Consider the following 21,890-nt stretch of genomic DNA (forward strand, 5'->3'; position numbering starts at 1 on the left):
TGGCATTTCCACCCCATTTCCGAAGGATGGTCGAAACCCATAGGGGAACCCTAATAAAGACTAAGTAATCCTTGGAGATCAAGTAGAACCCTGGGGGGGGGACCCTCTTTCCTGGGACAAGTGGCATGCTGACAATCTGATGTGGTTCCTGGGAATTTCACTCAGGATTTAAACATTTACTAATAGAAATTCGTATTTAAAATGCATTACAGACTGAGCAGAGCTGATGCCTCATTCACTGTGTGCTGATGGATAGTAATGTGGAGCGGTTTCTGGGATGGACAGGAGGCTGGCTGTGTGCAGAGTGCCTTGGCTTTGCTTAGGAGAAAGGGGAGGATTTAAGGACAGATATGGACCTCCTGTGGCCAATTCCAAGCAGAGGTCCACAATCCACAACCAGCAGATGGAGAAGTATGCATTTAGGGTGGGGGGTTATGGCCTTACCTAGAAAGCCCCCAGGCCGCAGGCTTTTCGGAACTCACATTCCAGCAAAAGAAACCTTAGTCTGCAGCAGGCTGAGACACTGAAACTCCGCCTACTGCAGAGCAGGGGCGGAGTGACCTCGGAGCGTACTCACGCATGCAGTCTCCTCCGTACCAGCCGGCCCGGCACTCCTCGCAGTAGATGCCCTTCACGTAGAAGTCGTCCAGAGTGCCCCCCCACGAGCCGTTGCGGCAGGTCTTGCAGTTTTCAAAGATGGTACAACCTGAAACACGTCCAAGAACAGGGGTGTCTGAGTCAGCACCGGCTGCGTGATCAGTTGCCCAAGAAACTGCACCTTCTCAGGGCCTTGCATCAACGAGGGGTTCCTGGACCTGGACAGGTACCGAAGTCCATTCTTGGGAAATGCTCCAGTCACCGGAATTCAGTGTAAGGAGGGTGGGGAGAACCGTCTCTCTAGTTAGTGGCTGATGTCTTCAAGTAACATGAAATAATCTACAGCAAAGGTCACTGTGAATGTGTCAATATAGCAGAGTATTCTTTCTCTTAGTTGTATGACATGCTTGTTGTGGAATATTTCGAATATTTAAAAAGCAGAAAGAACTAAATTAAAACCAACTAAAATAGCATCACCCAGAGAAAACTGGTCTCAATCTTTATCTGTATATATATAAACACACTTTTTAAAAAATTAGGCTTATACTATATACTGTACATGCTGGTTCTGTAACTTAGTTTTTCATCTAATAAAAGTAAGTATCTTCCCATTCTATTGCATATCCTTCTGTGTCCCATGCTTCCATGACCACAGCATGCCTTTGGAAATTGCTCTAATGTCTAAGGCAGGCTCGACCTGGAAGGTGTCAGGCTGCCCCCGCCAGCAGGCCACACGGGACAGGGTTGAGCAGCTCCCAGACAGGGCTCATTTCTAACACCCGGCCCCTTGAGGGCTGGGGTGCAGTGAGGAAAGGGGGAGGTTGTTCAACCCGCTGAGCACTGGCAGCTGAGAGCTGGCTCTGCCTCCCTGCAGCCGAGTCCCCGAGCAGCTCACTCTGGCTCTCTGCGCCTCGCTGTCCTCATCCGCAACACTGGGCTCAAAACAGTACCTGCCCCTCAGGGTCGTTTCCAAAATTGAGTGAACCCCTATAAGTGGCATGGCACATAGTAAGAACCCCCCAAACAGAAACTATTGTTATTATTATGCTTTCCCATACTCCCACTGGGCACATCGCTACTGCTGCATGGGTCAGGCTCAATTTAAACTGCCTACTACCTGTTTACCTATAGTAGAATAAAGTCTCAGACTGCATGTTGTTCGATACTATATCTTCAGTGGCTGCTCCAGCATCTACCACATACTAAGCAGTCAATAGATATTATTAGAGGGAATGAATAGGAAAGTGGATGGATGGGTGGGTGGGTGGGTGGATGGACGGCTAACGCAGGCTTTGAACTGTTTGAGAGAACCAGTGTTTCCTTGTGCTGAGAACATACTCCTTTGCTCTTGGCCAAGATCAGGTTTTGTGGGCCGATGGTAACGTCTGCAGTGTGGTTTCTGTGGGACGGAGACTAGCGGCCCTCTCTTCACATACCAGCCTGATTTTGCCTCCCTCACCCAGTCCCTTCTCCTACCGGAGAAGAGTTGCTTATATGATGCCTCAAATTCATGTGGCCCATATCTGGGTGCCAGTGGGGTTGCTGCGCCTTCTAAAAGCCCTCTTCACCCACGTGCCACTTGTCCCTCTTTGTGTCCCTCATCCACTCTGCCACTGAGGAGGCAAATGGGTTCCGAGTATAACCACAACGATCCTGCCAGCTCTCTTGGCACTAGAACATCCAGGCCGTCACGTGCAAGCCACAAAAACCAGCCTGGTGCTTAAAATGAATGAGGCTCTATTTAAAAAGACACTAAGTAACTCACAGATTTGCCAGAAGGGCCAGAGGACTGAGTTCAGGGCTACCCAGCCTAGAGCCACACAGAAATACCTAGCAAACTTGGCCCAGCAAGGGCCCCGGTGCTGCTGGACATTCGGGAAGCCACCATTCCCATCCCTGCCACCGCGCCCCTGGCCCTCAATCCTCCTGCAACCTCTGCCACCCGCCCAGAGAAGACTGTTGTCATCCACGGAAATGATAGAAACTTCACAAACCGCACTGAGATACCATTTCTCATGTATGAGGTTGGCCAGAACCCCACAGGACACCCTCTGCTGCAAGGCCCTGTCTGGGGAACCAGTCCCCTCATGCACAGCTGCTGTGAATGCCAAAGGCATGGAGGGAAGCTTGGCAGAGGCTGGCAAAACGGCATCGGCAGGCTTTGACCTGGCAAGCTCTCTCCTGGGAATCTCCCCCAAAGACACACTGCAAAGTTACCAAATGACATGTGCCTCAGGCTACTCACTGTGGCATCACTGACGTTAGCCCAAGGCTGGAAACAACCCAAATATTCATAAACTGTGCCGATCCACGCAACACAGTCATGAGTAACTGTAAAAACCAATGAAGATGGTGGCTTTACACTGTCAGTGAGTGATCTCTAGCATATATTGTTTTGTTTCATAGCTCATTTTTATTGTGTTTTTCATTACCATGTATCGCCCCTGTACCCTCCCGCACTTCTACCCATCCCCGCCCCCTGCAATCACAACACTGCTGTCTATGTCCATGGGTTCTTTTTTTTTTCTAGCATATATTGTTAAGAGCAAAAAGCAAGGTTGAAGTTAGCACTGTTTAGTGTATGCTATCCTTCGTGAAAGAAGGAAGTAGATACATAAATGTGTAATATGTGTATACATGTATACATGTGTGTTTGCTTGTGCTATAAAATGGAGAAAACAGATGGAAATAATAAATCTGTCTGTATATCAGGTAGGTGACATACACTACAGAGAAAAGAACTACAGACACACCTCGGAGATATTGCAGGTTTGATTCCAGACCACCACAATAAAGTGAGTTATAAGCTTTTGCTGGTGGAGGGTTTTGCCTTCAATTTGTATAAAACGCAACATTTATGAAGTACAATAAAGCAAAATTCAATAAAACAAGGAATGCCGGTACATCGATTGGCTTTAAATCATGGTGCTTTATATATTTCTAGTGGGATATACTCTAAGATCAATAAAAACCACATAGAAACCATAACTTCATTCAGTGGTCTTATTGTTAGTACTGATAGAGCTTTTGTTCTTTTGCACAATTATATTCCGCTCTAATATAAGATAAAGAAAAGAAGTGATTAGCTTAGTATTATTAGAAAGCAGGACGTGCACCATGGGAGAAAAGGTATATAAATCTAAAATCAAAGAAGTAAACAGTCTTATATAATTAAATTTGAACTTGGATATCGATAAATTCATTTTTAAAAAAATATATATATTCCCTAGCTCCACTCAGTAAAAAGAAAACAAAAACAAAAGAAACCGGTAGCAAGGATAATCCAATAGCAGGGAACACCTCATGTGCCCAGACCGTGTTCTCAGACCAGAGTTCTTCAGAGAAGTGGCTACCTCCAGATCTCAGGCGGAGAAGGCTCACGAAGAGCATGAAGCATCTTATGATTCCTTCTGGTCATCACCCTATTGTCTGTGTCCGTGAGTTTTGAGGGCTTTTTGCATGCTTAATCCCTTCACCTTTTTCTCCAAACCTCCCAATCTCCCTTCCCCTAATACCTGCCATTCTGTTCTCTGTGTCTGTGCGTATGTTTCTATGCTATCTATTTGTTTATTTTGTTAATTAGATTCCACACATAAGTGACATGAGATGGTACTTGTCTTTCTCCGACTGGCTTATTTCACTTAGCATATTACTTTCCATGTCCATCCATGCTGTCACAAAAGGTAAGATTTCCTTCTTTTTTATAGCCGCCTAGTACTCTGTCACGTAAATGTACCACAGCTTTTCTGATAGGCACAGCTGCTTCCAAATCTTGACTATTGTAAGTAACATTGCAACAAACATATGAATGCATGTATTCCTTCTAATCAGTGTTTCGAGTTTCTTTGGATATATTCCCAGAAGTGGAATCACTGGGTCATAAGACAGTTGCATTTTTACATTTTTTGAGGAAACGCCACACTGTTTTCCACAGTGGCTGTACCAATCTGCATTCCCACCAACAGTGCACGAGGGTCCCCCTTTCTCCACATCCTCGCCAGCACTTTTCCTCTGTTGATTTATTGAGGCTGGCTATTCTGACATGTGTAAAGTAACATCTCATCGGGGTTTTAATTTGCGTTTGTCTGATGATGAGTAATGTTTGGCATCTTTTCACATGTCAGTTGGTCATCTGTATGTCTTCTTTGGAGAAATGTCAACTTGGGTCCTTTTCTTGTTTGTTTCTTTTTTGTTTTTGTTCCAGCTTGTTTAATAATTTCTTTCTTTTTATATTGCATTTTTTTCCATTACTGCTTGGTCCCCTTATGCCATCCCATATCACCACTTGGGTCCTTTGCCCATTTTTAATTGGATTGTTTGGTTTTTTGGTGTTGAGTTGAGTTCTTTATAAATTTTGAATATTAACCCCTTATCAACCCCATATTAACCCCATATTTGTGATTGACAAATATGTTCTCCCACTTTGTGAGTTGTCTTTTTATTTTGTTGATGGTTTCCTTTGCAGTACAAAAATGTCTTAGCTTGTAGTCCCATATGTTGTTTTCTTTTGTTTCCCTTGCCCAAGGAAATTTTACTTCCTATGTTTTCTTCTAGGATTGTTATGGTCTTAAGCCTTACTTTTTAAGTGTTTAATGCATTTTCAGTTTATCCTTATGTGTGGTATAAGGATGTGATCTAGTTTAATTTTTTGTACACATCTGCCCAATTTTCCCAACATCATTTATTGAACAGACTGTCTTTACCCCATTATTTGTTCTTGCCTACTTTGTCAAATAGTAATTACCATAAAGGTATGGGTTTAATCCAAGCTTGCTATTCTGTTCCATTGATCTCTATATCTGTCTCTATGCCAATACCATGCTGTTTTGATGACTATATCCTTATAGTATAGTTTGATATACTATACAGACCTATCAGTCTGTTTGTTCAATGAAAGAATGAGTGAATTAATTCACAGCTTTACAAGTTTAATATCAAATAGGATACTAACTCCTCCAATTCCTCCAGTTTGTAGGAACTGAATTATGCCACTCTTAACAATCACAGCATCACAGCCTCCTGATGGCTACCTGTCAGAATCCAAGTGTTTAGCCTAGTCCCATTCATGACCTCAGAAAACACAAGGCAACCTGAGGCCTCCCATTCGACACTCACCTGGGTGAATCAAGCAGGAGTCACACTCGTTGTCCTCATTCCTGCAACAAGGGATAGTATAACCCACTACTTCCTTCTTTCCAGGGCAGACGCACTCAATCTGATCATATTCACAGCATTCCCGACACATGATATTCCATTCGGCTCCAGGGCAGGCTTCGTTAATGACTGTGTACTCTGAAACAGAAACGAGCAGGTAAGGACAAAGGTCCTGCAGAAAGGGGTAAGACCCATAAGTACTCTACTACTAAAAAGCAACCTTGCCCTACAAATGACAGAGGGTGTCACCCTCCCTAAATGACAGAGAAGATCATTTGCATTCTTCTAGGTCAATGCCTCCAAAGTGAGGTGGCTTATCTCGAAGGGCATTCAACACTATCCATTGCTTCAAAGATAAAATTTGTTAGAACAGCTATTCATTTTTATTTTTTAATGAAAAAGAAATTATGTTTTATAAATATATAATCTAAGTAGATTGACACACATATACACATATATAATTTATCAGCAAGTATACATCTGTCGAGGGTCTATGCTCATTTCTATTTTTGCTGGGGTGCATCAGGCAATTGCTTCCAACTACATAGGTGGTGCACTGCACAGTCCCAGGAGGAACTATTCAAGTGCACAGCCATACAGCACCGCCCAGGGATTCAGGCCATCAAAAGAGTTTGGAGACCAGTCTCTAGATTAGGCCATTCAAGTGCAAGGCTGATTGCCAAGTAGAGACCATGTCATTCCTCCAAACTTGGATCCTCCATTTTTCAGCATGCCATTTTTATGGTATCTTCAAAGCTAAAACCAGCAGAAAAGACAAAAACTATCCTAATTAGTATGTTTGGGAGAATTTCAATGTTTTGCAAGGGTAAACTCATTGGCAGAACTTTATTCAGTCCCCAAATTCAACTGAGTGTTCTTTCCCATGAGAAAAAGTATTCCTTTCTTGGTAAAATATCTGTATTTCTTTCCTAAAAAAAATGTACCTTAAATAAATGAAAAAGAAAAACCATCTGGCGAAACCTGCAACAGGAATCAGTCGGAGGCTGCCCAGAGGAACCCAGGCTAAAAAACAGACTAAGCTTTGACTCTTCTTTTTTCCCCACTCTTCATTTCTAAAAAATTTTGCACAAAGATGATGAGTGAAGCAGAAAATAGGTCAGCTATTTGAAGAAGAAAATGAATCTGCTTTCCCCTCGAAGCCTTTTCTAAAAGCCCCAGGCAGGGGTCTCCAACATGCCTTGTCACTCACTTAAACCAACCTGAGCACCTGTGGTGGCTTCTAACCTCTTGAATTTCATAGTTGAGTTTTCTATTTCCCACCAGTAAACATGGAAGTCTGACACAGAGTTGATCATTCTTAATTTCCCATGTAGAGCCATTTAAAGAAAGCATCACCATCCACTTACAGCCTCAGGTCATAAGAATAATCTAGCATCACAGGAAGGAACCACTTGTGCAATAAGGTTATTTTCCCTCCACAAACATTGGTGGAGCAGCAAAGATCCTCATACTGGCATTGGGGGAAAATGATTGGCATAGGTCACCAAGATCTAATCACCACTGAGGTTTGTTTTGTTTCTCCTACTGCTCTGAGCCCCTCCAGCAGACACAGGACTTATTTAGCTCAGTTTCCCATTTTTCTGATGTCAACTGGAGGAAGTGAATGACTTCTAAAACCTAGATGAGAGCCTGAAGGTTAAAAGTGAAGGAAAGCAGGAGAAAACATAGGGGTAAACCTTTATGATCTTGGATCTGGCAGTGGATTCTTGTATATGACACCAAAGGCATGAGCAACGAAAGAAAAACAGATAAATTGAAAGGTCAACCCACAGAGTCATTTAACCACTCTGTTCCTCCAGTTCCCCCACTAAGCACAGGGCTAAGATTATGAGTGAATTGATGAATTCATTCTTTCACCCCACAAGTGTTTATTGACTATCTACTATGTTCCAGATAGAACACTGGGTGCTCAGATACAATGGTAAGAAAAATACACACCACCCCTGGCTTCCTAGAGCTCAGAGTTTTGCAGAGAAAATAGATGTTGGATAAATGACCCCCCAAACACATAATCACTAACAGTGGTAAGAGAAACTTATGATGCTATGAGAATGCATGAATGGTCATAAAGGGACATTAACAACAAGGCTACAAGACTCACATGATTGGGGCAGCAGATAAAATTACAGAGAGAAATCTATCTATTCACTGAGATGAGACCACTTCTCAGGAATGTGGAGGTGATAGAGGAGGCAATTGTTTCAATGGTTTTGTGACTTGGCTCTTTCTCCTCTGGTCTGGCAAATCCACCCTGTTCTTTCTCCCCACCGAGACAGGTTAATGTCTCCATAATATGAAAAATAAATAAATACATTAGTGAAATATTCTATACAAATATTTACAACTGACCAGCTGAAGAGACTTAAAAACATAACAAGCAGACAAGAGCCATATCCTGGACTTTTCTCCACTTATTAGAACTACTTGCAGAAAAGGCACACTGATCATTTAGAGTTAGCCATACAATCACACAATTTTCAATATGGTGCGAAAGGCTAGGTCCAGAAACTAGGATTTAGAGAAACAACCAATAGCAGTAGAAGTTATTGAAGGTTTTCGTATATGTATGCTAAAGAACTTTAGCATTTGTTTAGCTAAAGTGCTTTTACATATATTGTTTGTGCAATTTAATCATCAAAATGACCTGGTAATGTGTATAATACATTTTCTTTTATCTTAAGAACAGGTAGTCCACCTCTTCACTTTACCAGTGAGGAAAAGGGCTAAGTAGGGATGAAACAGAGAGAAATACTGAGAGAGCTTTTTAAGAGAACTAATTCTGGGAGAAGGAGATGCCGACCAAATTCCAGGCCTCGTGACAGAGTCTGCTGCTGAGGGGGAAAGTGGCCTGGACAGCCTCCAGCTCCCCCAACTATGGGGGTTGAGCAAACTGAACCTGCCTTCCACATTTAAAGACAAAGTCTTATACAAGCTGCAAATGAATTCTATCCTTTCATGGTTTCCCCGGAAATAGAGTAGTCCCCTCTTATCCATAGGGGAAGTGTTCTGAGACCCAGGGTGGAAGCCTGAAACCACAGACAGTCCAAAACCCTATGTATACTATCCCTTTTCTCATACAGATGAACCTTTCCACTTAAAGGAAGCAATGTATGGCTTCTCTTTGGCATGTCTGCATTGCCATCATCACTGCCCTTACACTTTGGAGCCATGATTCAGTAAAATAAGCATTACTTGACCACAAGTACTGCAATACCAGGACAGTTGATCTGTTGAACAAGATGGCTACTATGTGAGTAATGACCAGGTAGTGTTTAGAGTGTGGAGATGGGAGACAAAGCGACCATTCACAACTGAGATGGGACACAGCTGGAGAGCACGCGATTTAATTATGCTATTCAAAATAGTACATAACTTAAAACTTATGAATGGTTAATGTCTGGAATTTTCAATTTAATATTTTTGAAACACAATTGACCATGGGTAATTCAAACTGCAGAAAGTGTAACCGTGGATAAGGGGGTGCTACTCTAAGCAAATAAAGCAAAAAGAACTCACGGAGCACTGCCCTGGGATAAACCGGCAAGCAAGTGCCTAGAATCACATAGCAAAATCAGGGTTCTGGGCTCCATACACAGTGGTTTATCCCGAATTCTTTCATTGGATAAAATATTTATTTTTATCTTCATGAAACAATATGTTTTCATATAAAAGATTCCCTGTGAAAGCTTTAAAATAATAAATAATAAAATATAATAATAATAAAATCATAAGTAAAGGAAAAAAGTATTCAGAAGCATCCTTAATATTGTTGTCTATCTTTCATATTGTCTTCTTTCAATAAATGTATTATATAAATCCCCATGTAGATACTAGTAATGTGTACACATAGTCTTCTCACCTGTCAAAACTGGTAACAGTATTTTTGTTTTAAAAACTGCTTTTTTTCTTTATACAGATCATGGACACATTCTCTTGACATTGAGTCATTTTGAAAGGTGAGTTCCACCACTGGGATCATATCCTAAGAGCCCTGAAACACCAATCCAAAAGAACCTATGCACCCAATGTTCATAGCAGCACAATTTACAATAGCCAAGAGTTGGAAACAACCTAAGTGTCCATCAGTAAATGAATGGATCAAAAAATTATGGTACATTTACACAACGGAATTCAATGCAGCAGAAAGAAAGAAGGAGCTCCTACCCTTTGTGACAGCACAGATGGAACTGGAGAGCATTATGCTAAGTGAAATAAGCCAAGTGATGAAAGACAAATACCATATGATCTCACCTTTAAGTGGAACCTAATCAACAAAACAAATAAATGAGCAAGACAGAACAAGAGATTTGGAAATAAAGAACAAACTGACAGTGACCAGAGAGGACATGGGAGGGAATAATGGGGGGAAAGGGGGAAAGGTTTTCAGGAACAACTATAAAGGACACACGGACAAAACCAAGGTGGGGTGGAATCAGGAGAGAGAGGTGGGGATGGCTGGGATGGGGGAGTGGTGAGTGGGGGAAAAACAGACAATTGTATTTGAACAACAATAACATTTTTAAAAAATGGGAAAAAATTGCTGCATCCTTATCTTATGGGTGCAAGTGCTCCCCTCCCTTCTTTTTGTTATCAGGTTGAGCAAATATCAAGAAAGTTCAAGTACCTCAGCATCATAAGCTTTGCTCAAGCCCTTCTTTCAACAGCCATGCTTTAGAGCAGCCAACCTCTCATCTCCTATCCAGAGTGGAGAGTCCAGTCCTATCAGTCCAGCCCTGGTTCTTCTGGAATCCACTCTGGAAAATGCATGACCCTTAACCTCTTACTCCTGCTTTAGCAATGGGAACGCCAAGGCAATGACAACAGTGCTGACCAACTGGCCCAGGTTCAGCTGGTGACGAACAAATGAGGGAATGAGCTAGCTGTCATCACGTCATCAACACTAAGAGCAGCCCCTCATCAGCCTGACAGTTTGCTGCAAGGCTCTCCAGTGCTGAACCGCATCCATTGCTGAAACATGGAGAACACATAATCCCCCAAACAGAAGGGGTTTAATGCCACAGAATGGCAGCGCGAGAGGTTGTGTTCCCCTCAGCGTGGTCTCCAAGAGCCACGTTTTCAACACAAGATTTTAAGGCAATACATTGACATGATGGCTGTTAAGGTCAATCTGGAAAACTTAGAGTTTTCTTCCTGAGAACAAAGGTCAGCTTGTTCCACACATGACTGAAACATCAGTTGTCAGATTAAAGGTCCAGGCCAAGACCACCCCAGAAGGTGGCAAAGAAAGGCACCTTTATCATGAGTCCCCTCATTCTGGATGTCAGAGTCTGCCTTTGCATCCACCAAAAACCTCATAGCCCTCCCATCTAACCATATTAAAATTTCTGCTGCATTTATTTTTACTGTCCTACATTTTATAAATGAAACTAGTGTGAGGAAAAAAAAGACATATGAGTCAGAGAGATGTACACTGAGGCTGCTTGGGCTCCTCGCTCATCCTCACTCACTCCTCCACCTCCTCTATACAAGCTGAAGTTCCCGCTGACATCTAAACAGACATTCCTGACCACCTGAGGGCCTGACTGCCCACTCTGTGGGGCCAATGATAGACAAGCAAATCCCAAGTGGGAATGGTTGGCAGCCTGGGGTGATGAAATAATTACTGGGAACATTAATGATTCTTTATCTCCTCCTGAGCCTTTAAGAGCCATCCTATGACCTGATGACCTCTGTCACAACCTGGCTGGAGCCCCAATCTTACTGACCTCAGTCTTTCCTTTTTCATAGCTCCTCTCATAAATGAGGTCATGATAGCTGAAGAGTCAAGGCCTTTATCAGCACTCTTTTGGGTATCAGCACTCTTCCATAGATTCCCCAGGTTTGTAGGCTCTTGTACATTGCGAGAAAGAGGAAGGAGGCAAAAATCAGTTTATTACCCTCTTTTCCACCTCAGCCTTTATTAAGCACACTGCTCCATGCTGTGGCTCACATTCACCCTCCTCTACTTCCTGTGTCCCAGCACCCACGGGGAATGTATCTGAGCCCCTAGTGAGCATATACTGTCTCACTGAAGCCTCATGGCCATCCTTCAGAGTATTATTTCCTTCATTGAAAAGATGAAGAAACTGAGGAACAGAGAGGTGTTGCACCAGGTGACACAGGCTTTAAGTAAAAGAAGAAAGATCAGAATCCAGCTCTTTCCAGGGCCAAAGTCTTATCCCTTCCCACATATCACCTCGATTTTAGAGAGTTCACACCTCTGACTATACAGATTAAGAATGTATTATTGGCAAAGTGGACACACTTGGGGATCAAAGCACCCAAATTTTAATCCTGAATCTGTCCCTCATCTATGCTGATGCACATCGTAGGCAAGACACTTTGGTGCAGTGTTTTCCCCACACCTCAAGAGGATGAACATAAATTGATGGAGTTGTTAATGTTACTACAGTTGAAGAAGGCTGTGACCATAAAGGGCTTTGGAAGAAAAACCGCATATTTGTCAAGACATTACCATGATTCTCTACAGAATAAAAGCCATCACATGTTTGGCTGAAACACAAATGGCTAGGGAAGGAAAGGGGATGAGTAATGATGCATCATCTGGGGACCCACACGTGCATGGCACTCATTCTCAAGCTGTCTGTTCACGTCTGAATCATGGCTTGCTGGGTTCTTCCCCTTCCCTTTCAGACTTCCTAGTCTTGTTTTTCTAATGCCCTCTTTTAAAATATTTCTTTAAATAGGACACACCTCACCTCTTGCTGCTTCTTTTCTAGAAATAGAAATTACACATCTGCAGCCAAAGGGAACAAAACCCAAATTGTAGCATCACAGAAGAGCCTCCATTTGCCATTATCTTCAACAACTGTGTTACTGGAAATTCTTGAAGGACAGCTGCTTCTGGGTTATTTCAAACATTGTAATATGAGCTCAATAGATCTTATTTTTTATTAGCATTGGCTATTAAAAAGAGAATTTAATAATGCACCTCGAAGTACTTGGCAGTAGAACCCAGCAAACATTACATCAACCAAAGTAATAGAACGGCTAAGTTAAAAATAATAAAACTTTAGCTATACCCTAAAAATACAATTTGGTTTTCACCCAACCCAAGAACTCTACCAATTATCATGTCTGCTCCCCAATATTCAACACTTTCAACACCTTTTTTCTGAGTCAGTGTGTCAGGGGTACATGAGGGTCTTAGTCAACTACGCTGATTTCTTTGCCAAGAGCTTCCAGACTTAGTGTTACTGTCTTCACATCCAGGTTACCTGATGCCAGGCTGAAGCCAGGCTTTCCTTCTAGCAAAGGTAGCTGGCCAATAGCAGATGTAAAGTGTGGAGGGATGTTGAGCAAGGGTGGTGCATTGATCATGGCATCTCTGATGGTTCACTAAGCCCTAAGCTGGCAGCAGCTTCCACACAGGCTAGCCCTCATTATAGTTACCTCCTCCAGCTCTGCAAGCTAGAACAAGAAAAAGGAAAACTTCTTTTTGCCTGAGGATTCCTGGCTGGCTCCACATTTGAATCACAACAGGTGGTCATGAGCAACATCTCATGTTTGGGAGGCAACATTATTGACCCAGAACCACCTACCCTGTGAGACACCATCCCTTCAGCCTCCACAAGATTTTACCAGGGGCCTTATTTCAAACACAGAGAAACGAAGGCACAGCACATGGAAGAACTTCCCCTCAAGTTGGGAGGTAGATGCATGATAAAACCAAGAAGACAAAGCAAGTCTCAAGGAGATAAATGTTTGTGAATCTTCAGGAAATCTGTTTTTCCTGACAGAGTCACAGATAAATGGAATAGGACTATGGACAGAACTAAATAGTGGGTCTCATGAGGATCATGTAGCGTCTATTCCATTACACACAGAACACCCAATGTTTTCCCTTTTCAATTCCTCATGAAACCTGTGTGAGTAGGGAAAATGGCAGAAAGGAGAGTAGGTGACTCTAATGTCCTGAGTACTCCCTTTCAGCAGGGCATTACACTAAGTGTTTTAAATAGACTACCTATCGAACACCTGCAATAAACCTACACTAAAGACACTATTATCCTCAGTCTACAGGTTGGAAGGTAGTAAGTCCAGATTTAAGAGGTCCAGTAATTTGCCCAAGAAAACCAGCCATAAATGATGGAGCCAGGATTCAAACCCTGGCCCATATTTTAAAACATAATACTCTATACCCCATATATATACATATTCAAGCATTTACACACAAATATATACATTTCCACATCTACAGTTTTATTCTGTTATGCACATGTATATTTGAACGTGAACACATCTACACCAACACATCTGTATCAAAGATGATTTCCATAAATATGGCAAGTGAGGACTGAATCTTTGCTAACAATCTCAGGAGTTACTTAAGTCTACTGAGGCAGAATACCCTTGACAGAAACAGCTGATTTTAGTCCTCACTCATTGCCACTGTAGTCATCCTATCTGAAACAAGTCTGGGCAGAGAAAGGAGGCAAGCAGTGACGGGGCCAAAGAGAAGCTGTGTTGCATGACAACAAGAACAATATTTAACAAATGCAGGAATAAAGTAGTTTCTAGGAACAACAAACAAGACGTTGGTGAACAGCTCAAACTCACATGCTATCTCCAAGGGATACAGCTCCGATGTAAACAACCCAGACCACTACCCAGTTGTGCAAATCAAGGTCACGGTGACTGGGCCATACCAGAACTGGCAAAATAAGAATAAATAACAAGGGGCCAGAGACGTGTGTGTGTGTGTGTGTGTGTGTGTGTGTGTGTGTGTGTGTTAAGGAGGGAGGGAAGAAGGTAATTGGTGATGAATTGGCCTTTAATTCAGTGTCCCCAGGGATTAGAAAAATGCTCAAATAGTATCCTTATTTTTAAAGAGGAGACAGTGTGACTGTCACCAAAGATACAGGGTAGTCAGGAAGTCACCATTCTTAGCACTGCCCAGAATTTCCACATCACCACAGGGTATATAAAGAGGGGTGCATATTAATCAAATTCACACCTCAGTTTGTCCAATGATCCCAACCTGACCACCTTACTCTAAGCAATGAGTTTAAATTTAGAATACAAGAAATGCATTTTCTTGATGAACTTTGCAGGCCAATGTTGGTGAGGACTTTTCTCGTAGCAACATTGAGGGTGATCCCCATGGTCCTCTCAATGTCTCAACAAGTGTTAAATGACAAGGACATCAGATTTCCTGCCCATCCCTCAGCAGAAGCCTGAAGAGAAGCCAAGGTTCTGCAGATTTTTCAAATTTCTCTTCTTACTCTATCCTCTGTAATAGTGAGATATTCTTCAATGTTTTATTCATTATGGGCAAGTGACCAGTTTTCCAAACTTTATTCCACGGGGCACCAATTCCACTGGATTGTATAAGGTGTTATGTGAAAAAAGGTTCTGTGGCCAGACAACTTTGTGAAATGCAAATAACAGCTTTCTTTATTACATGGCTTTGCAGAGTCTGTGACATACTTTGTACATAATCTCCAGATCCCCCAGACTTCTTGCATCATAATATCCTAGGTTTTTGTGTTTGTCTTTGCTGAATATCTCCCAAGATTGTATTCTATGAAACCTACTTTGAGAAATACCAGGCTGGACCACATACTCTCTCAACAGATTACAAGTGCCTTAAGGACAAGGACTTTGTCTTATTCATCACAGCATCTCCAGCACCTAGGATCACACCCGGCACCTACTAGGTACCTGATAACATTTGCTGAATAAACACATGAATGTGGAGATGTGAGGCATGTGTGATTCCCAGGGCAAGGGTGTTCATGACAAAGACTGATGTTAGAAATGCCCTTTGCTCTGGCCTTTCGGAGTCTCTATTTGTAGTACAGGGAATTAACTGGGTCTATTACTGCTGAATATTTTTGTTGTTTACAGAATGTGTCTCATTTTCATAAAGGCTTGGGATGCTCACTTGGTCTGTCCTGCCAGTGAGTTGGCCAGGGCAGCCAGGCTTGCACACAAGGGAGGTTGAACATCATTCAGAAGCAGACAGTCAACCACCCACTGGGAGGCAGAAAGCCAGACCAAGAAGCCCTGTAACAAAGATTCCTTACACCAGCCAAGCCCTTCCTTCTCTTCCACCCAGGTGAGCCAAGGGTATGTTGGAAAACATGGGAGTAGATGTTACCAGCTAGAAGCTAAGCTCAGGCAACTTGTCCTAGGACATGTCAGGTGTTCTCCACCATCACTGTTGACTCCTGCAGTGGAATTCCCATGATATGGGGCATTAACTGGTCATCTGCAAAGGGATCCTATAAAGTAAATGGACATGGAACTGGGTTTGGAAACACTGACACTTTAGTTCCCCGGAGTCCTCAAACAATTCATTTGATTTGCAGTGAAGTTGGCCCACTTCCCTCTCCCATGCAGTGAGTTTCCATTACACTGGCTGGAAATCTTCTTTTAATGGATCATGAATTCAGCTTATGAGGACACATGTTGCTTCGGCCCATAAACTAACGTTACCTGAATACGGTCCTCACTCTGTTCTGGCAGCAGCAGCTCTGGTTTTCCAGTCACCAAACCAACTGACCAGACTCCTCCTTGCACCGGTACTCGCTGCCAAACCACTAACTCAACTCCCTGAGACAGCCAGAACCTCAGAGAGGGTGGTGATGAAGATGGCCACGCTGCAGGAATAGAGGCATGTTCCCAAGTCCAGAGGCAGAAGAGTGACAGAAACAGGTGTCTTCCTTTGCTGCTCAGCCAAGTCAGGCACCTCTCTTAACCACTTGACAGAAGACCTGGGACATCAGGATCTGGTAGAGGTTGAAATGAATTGTTTGCAACTCATCTTAGTATTAACGAAAAGGGATCACATCTCCATCTCCTGCAATATCCATCAACTGTGTTATGCAGAAAAAAAAAACAAGAAAAAATGCTTTCCCTTGCTGACTCCACGTCTGCTCCTCCTGTTCCATAGCCTAAGAGTTCTACACATTGATGATCTTGACAGAATAAACCCAGAATGGAGCAGGGCTATGAAGTGTCAGGGCCAGACTTGGACCACGGCTCATCCTTAATTCTGACCCTCAGCAAACAGACACATGACTGTGATTTTAAAAGCTGACCATGGGACAAAGAAACCCTCACCTCCCACATCTAATCAGAGTGAGATGCATGATCCTTTGGGCAGAGATCCCAGGAATGGGCTGGATTTTTGGTCTGCTTACCACCCCTGTTTCCTTTGGGAACGGCTCCCTGTGGGCGCCATGAGTGGATACTTCTCTCTGTGTCTCTCTCCTTTCCCACATCCGCTCTGCCTCCAGTCAGCATGTGACCTTGCTTAGGCCATTTTCAGCACTTGGAGTGTCCAAGGGATAACTGGATGTCTTTACTAGTATGATGGTCTCATGATTGGGGCAAAATACAGCCAGTAGATTTACTCTAGTGGGACCCACTGCTTTTGTGGCTGTGTTATGTAGTGTTTCATGGCATAAATTATGGAGGCAGAGTGTCTGAGTTCAAGACATGATGTTCACTTATGTGATCTGGGCAATTACTGAACTGCTTCACACCGAAGTTTCCCATGTGAGAACCAGGGGTCATAACACTGCTACTTACCTCCTAGGTTTATTGTGAGGATTAAATAAATATATAAAAAGCATAAAGGAGAATGCCTAGCATTTACTACAAACTCAACGCATTATTTCTGATCAGATCCCTTAGGTATGATAGAATGGGAGTGTCCCTCCAAAGAGGCTTCCACCATCAATGTTCCGTCACCAAGAGTGAAGAATTTGATGTGCATCCCCTGCCTACTCTGCTCTCAGCCTATTGCCTACCCCTTGCTGCTCTGCTCTCAACCTGTGTGGGCTCTGCACCTGTCCTACTGATGACTGCAACAAGGAAAAATGAAAGGGGTAGGGTCGAGTGGTGAGTAGTAGTAAGTCCCGCTGCGCAAGTGAGTGGAATATCTCCAGCCAACTCTGCTTCCCTTGAGTGGCTTCATTCACAGGTATGAGGTTTGGTTCTTTCAACATTTTTGCTTCTTTCTCTCCATCATAAACTGAGTGCTTTGGCTTAGAACACATGATGTCTGACAAACAGAATTCCTTAAACATAAACCAGGCTTGGAATCTGATAGACTTTCTGCCACTGCCCTGGTAGCTTTCAGAGCTCCTGCTGGCCCTGGAATTCAGGAACTAGAAACTGTAAACACTGCATTTCCCTCTCCTTTAAAATAAAATAAGAGAAGAGGGATCTGGGATCTTGTGACTTTCAAATATCCACAGAGTGAGGGTGGCAAGTCCTCCCAACGCGGGGGAAACAGGCACAACGGCCCCTCATTTATCACTGGAATGGAATGTTTCCCAATTTGCACACACCCCAAATCAAGTGCAGCTTCAAGGGCTGGTCTCTGGGGAGCCAGGTAGATAAGTTTTCTTCTGCACCAAGATTGGCTGCCCCCAGTGGGGCAGATGGAAATAATTTTCTGCCTTAAGGTGAGTCACTAGGTCCCTCAGACATCATTATCTCAGCCATTTCTGTCTAGCCAGATGTAAATAACTTTAAGTAAAACCCGAGGCCCATGCCAGTGGCATTCCAATGCCTTCCATAAGACTTCTGGGTATTTCTAAGGGACTTAAATGCTCTAGGTCACCCCTGCTTTTAGACGACCACCTGCCAGGGTGCTTTGTCCATAACTTACAGACACAGACATAACACCCATTCTCAGCTTCCATGAAAGTTCATACCCAAGGGCATTTGTGAGAGTAAAACATTTTCCTAAAGACTTGGAGGTCATAGAGAGAGGTGAGATCACATTCCATAATACTTATGTGGAAAATGTATTCATGGTCCTACTTTTAAGAGTCCCATCAGCTACTTAGTCCTTAAGAGCTTTACTCACTTGTGTTTCTCCCCATTCAGCACCTAGTTTCCCACCTTTTCTTTTTCACTTTTCATTTCTGCCCCATCCCTCTCAGGAACAGAGGTCAAAACTTCAACTGTCAGTAGGGACTAGACAGCAACACAGGAGTGGGATGAGAAGCTGGGGTGTCAAGCCATAGAGAGAACCCAGCCTGCCTCAAAGCACTCAGGTTCAAAACATTTGTAAGCACTGTGTCCTACCGAATATTTGTTCAGGACTTTTGACCTGAAGGCTGCCCATTAGCAGACCTTCGGCTCCACAGTGTCTCTTTGCCACAGCCAGCCAAGACAGAGCAACGGTGCCACCAAAACTGGACCCACCAAGGACTCTCTCCTCTCACCCCCATGTGTGTCCTGAAGCCTTCACGAGTGAGCTAAAGTCAGCCAGGTACCAGGTGAGCTGGAGCTCCAGACAGTCTGGGCTCACCCAGGCTCTGCTAATCTGCTATGTATTATTTTTATATTATTATTGTGGGAAGATATGGATAACATAAAATTTGCCATTTTAATCACTTTTAAGTGTGCCATTCAGTAGCTTGTGCAGTGAACACCACCATCCCTCTCCAGAGCCCTTTCGTGATCCCACACTGAAGCTCTATGCCCATTAAACAATAACACCTCGCCCCCCCCCATCCCTGGCAACCACTGTGCTACTCACTGTCTGTGACTGTGACTACTCTCAATACCACATATAAATGGAATCATACACTACTCATCCTTTTGTGTCTAGCTTATTTCACTCCGCATGTCTTCAGATTCATCCATGTTGTTGCATGTGTCAGAATTTCCCTCCTTTTTAAGAATGAATATATTGTGTGTATATACCATGTCTTGTTTGTCTGTGGATGGACAGTCAGGGTTGTCACCTTTCGGCCATTGGGAACGATGCTGCTGTGGACACTAGTGTGCAAATATCTGTTCAGGTCCCTGCCTGTGTAGATATATACCCAGAAGTGAAGTTGCTGGATCAAATGTTTGATTGTTTTTGAGGAACTGTGCCTGTGTATCCTGAGCAGGCCACAGAACCTCTCTGACCCTCACAGAGAACAGGGGGAATGACAGCAGCACCTTATGAGGGTGGACTGAGAATTACTGCACGCGAAGCACATGGCTCAGAGACAAGGCCCATCATAAATCCTTTAGGTGCTTCATTTCATCGTCCCCTGAATTTGAAAATAAAGTCATAAAAATTCTCTAAGAAAAAGCAAAGTGCTCAAACTAAATGATCTCTAAAGTCATTCCCAGCTCTAACTACCATGATCCCACCATTAAATTATTTTCCCGTTGGAGAAGCCAGGAGTTTTTCAGAGTATATATGAGGGAAACACCCTCTTCGTGGTCCCCACAAAAATCCACCCCTGCCAAAAAGGCCCATTTTTCATAGCTCTCTCCTTGGAATTTGCTAACACATCCCATTAGAAACCAACATCTAATTTTTCTTACCGCTCCTTCCCGCTTCCCTCTTTCCACGCCCCCCCCCCCCTCGGCTCCTTCTCTTGCCCACTGACTCTCTGTGCTTCAAATTATCTTCCCCTATTGCCTTTACATTCATTCCCCACAAGCTAATGTCTACTGGAAGCAACACTTGTGAAGCTATCCTTATTAAGGTTTCATTCCCAAGAGTCACATATTTTAAATGAGTTTTTCCTCTTGGGCTGAATCCTGCTGGCACAGCGACTGCTATTTGGTGAAGTCAGTGGAGTTGGGTTTCTCCCTCGCATGCTGTTTCTGTTGGGTTATCGCTTGGCCTGGTGTTCGGTGTCTCACCCTCCTTCATGTGTCCCATGCCGATGAGCAACAGCAACCTCCCGCGCCATCCCTGCAGAGGCTCACGTCTCATCGAGTCCTCATTGTAGAAAAGCAATTAGAAGAGAGACACTTCCAAGCTTCTCCTGATGGGGCCAGATTTAGAGTCCAGCAGGGAGTGGACTCATTCACTACTTCTAGAAATATTTTCCTTCTCCACACCATTCCTCCACCTTCCCTCTCAATGGGAGGGCTCCACGGCTGAGATGTCCTTGCTGGACACACGAGGCTGCTCTGTGGCTCAGTCAGCCGCTCAGCTGCCAAGAAACCACACACCCTCCCTGATGCTTTTCTGCAGCAGAAGGTAAAAAGAGCTTCTTGAGTTAGGAACAAATGGATTTTTCAGATCCTGGGTAAAAAAAAAAAAATGTGTGTGGGGGGGCGCGGGGGCGGCTGAGCTTTGTTTTGGGGGGGGTTCTTTAACTTGTATGGGTTTGAGATGCCTCACCTGCCACATTATAAAAAAAGAAGCAGGGAAGGGCTGACGTAGCCATGAGGACACCGGTCCTCTGAGAGGGAACAGGGCTCTTCTGGACCCACCTGGGACCACCTGTGCCTGGAGGTTCGGCTCCAAACGGCACAGATGGAGCAGGAACCAGCCTTCATGCACAGCGTCACCCTACCACGGGGCAACTGTCTGGGGTTAAGGGTTATCAGGCCCCCCTGGGCCCCTTCTTTCTTCACTATTGTCTGTGGGCTGTTCCAGATGAGACAGAATTCAAATGAAACCCTCTTTCCAGCTTGAGAGTAAATCACCAAGAAAGATTTCACCTGTGCTGGCAGGCTATGGGTAGGTGGAAATATTGACCAGAATGAGGTTTTTGTCATGAATTGACTTTTTGTTCACTGTCGGGAAAATTGCCAGCTAACTGCAACAATGGCGCACCCACCTTTCTGATAGAGCCCAGGTGACAGGTAATTAGCACAGGTGACAGGTAACCAGCAAACACACATTCCCTGCTCCTATGTGAAGCTGCCCTGTTTTGTCATATGTGCAGAGTTCAACCTGACTCACCCCGTGACGTCTCACCTTACCTCCTGACACCTGGCCCCAGGCGCCATAGCCAGGACAGACGCTCCTAAGAAGCTTCCTCTCTCTACCTACCAGTCCCCCCTCACTTCTGCCTTCAGTTGGGTCGAGAGGCCCCCAGAAGCTCCATGCCTGTTCTCAGCCTCCCTGGACACGGGTTTGTGGCTCAGAAAAATCACATGTGAAAAACACAGAAGCCAGAGCTCTCTCTACAGAGACCGTGCATCCCCAGAAATAACTTGCACTTTTAACCTCAGCTTTTTCTTCTTCTTCTTTCTCATTCTTACCAGGAAGGAACTACATGCATACAATATATGCTGAGTGAGGAAATCTCCCAGGCTGGGGGCTGCTCTGAAGGGACGTGACCGTAACTTCTCACTAAGCCAGACACCCGCAGGAGCACCCATGCTGGGAG

At 43.8% G+C, this 21,890-nt stretch overlaps 1 protein-coding gene across 1 annotated transcript in view; it reads right to left on the reverse strand.

Moving 5' to 3' along the window:
• PAMR1 (peptidase domain containing associated with muscle regeneration 1) overlaps positions 1 to 21,890 on the reverse strand; it is a 64,230-nt gene that overhangs the window by 41,587 nt on the left and 753 nt on the right. The window contains exons 2-3 of the mRNA XM_037040512.1: positions 5,713 to 5,889; positions 578 to 706 (exon numbers count right to left, since the gene is read on the reverse strand). Of these exons, the coding sequence (XP_036896407.1) occupies positions 578 to 706; positions 5,713 to 5,889 (306 nt within the window). The remainder of the gene's footprint in view (positions 1 to 577; positions 707 to 5,712; positions 5,890 to 21,890) is intronic.

Source organism: Sturnira hondurensis, unplaced genomic scaffold, assembly GCF_014824575.4.
Source record: "Sturnira hondurensis isolate 20B ecotype Veracruz unplaced genomic scaffold, ASM1482457v3 Scaffold0002638, whole genome shotgun sequence".
NCBI lineage: Eukaryota > Metazoa > Chordata > Mammalia > Chiroptera > Phyllostomidae > Sturnira > Sturnira hondurensis.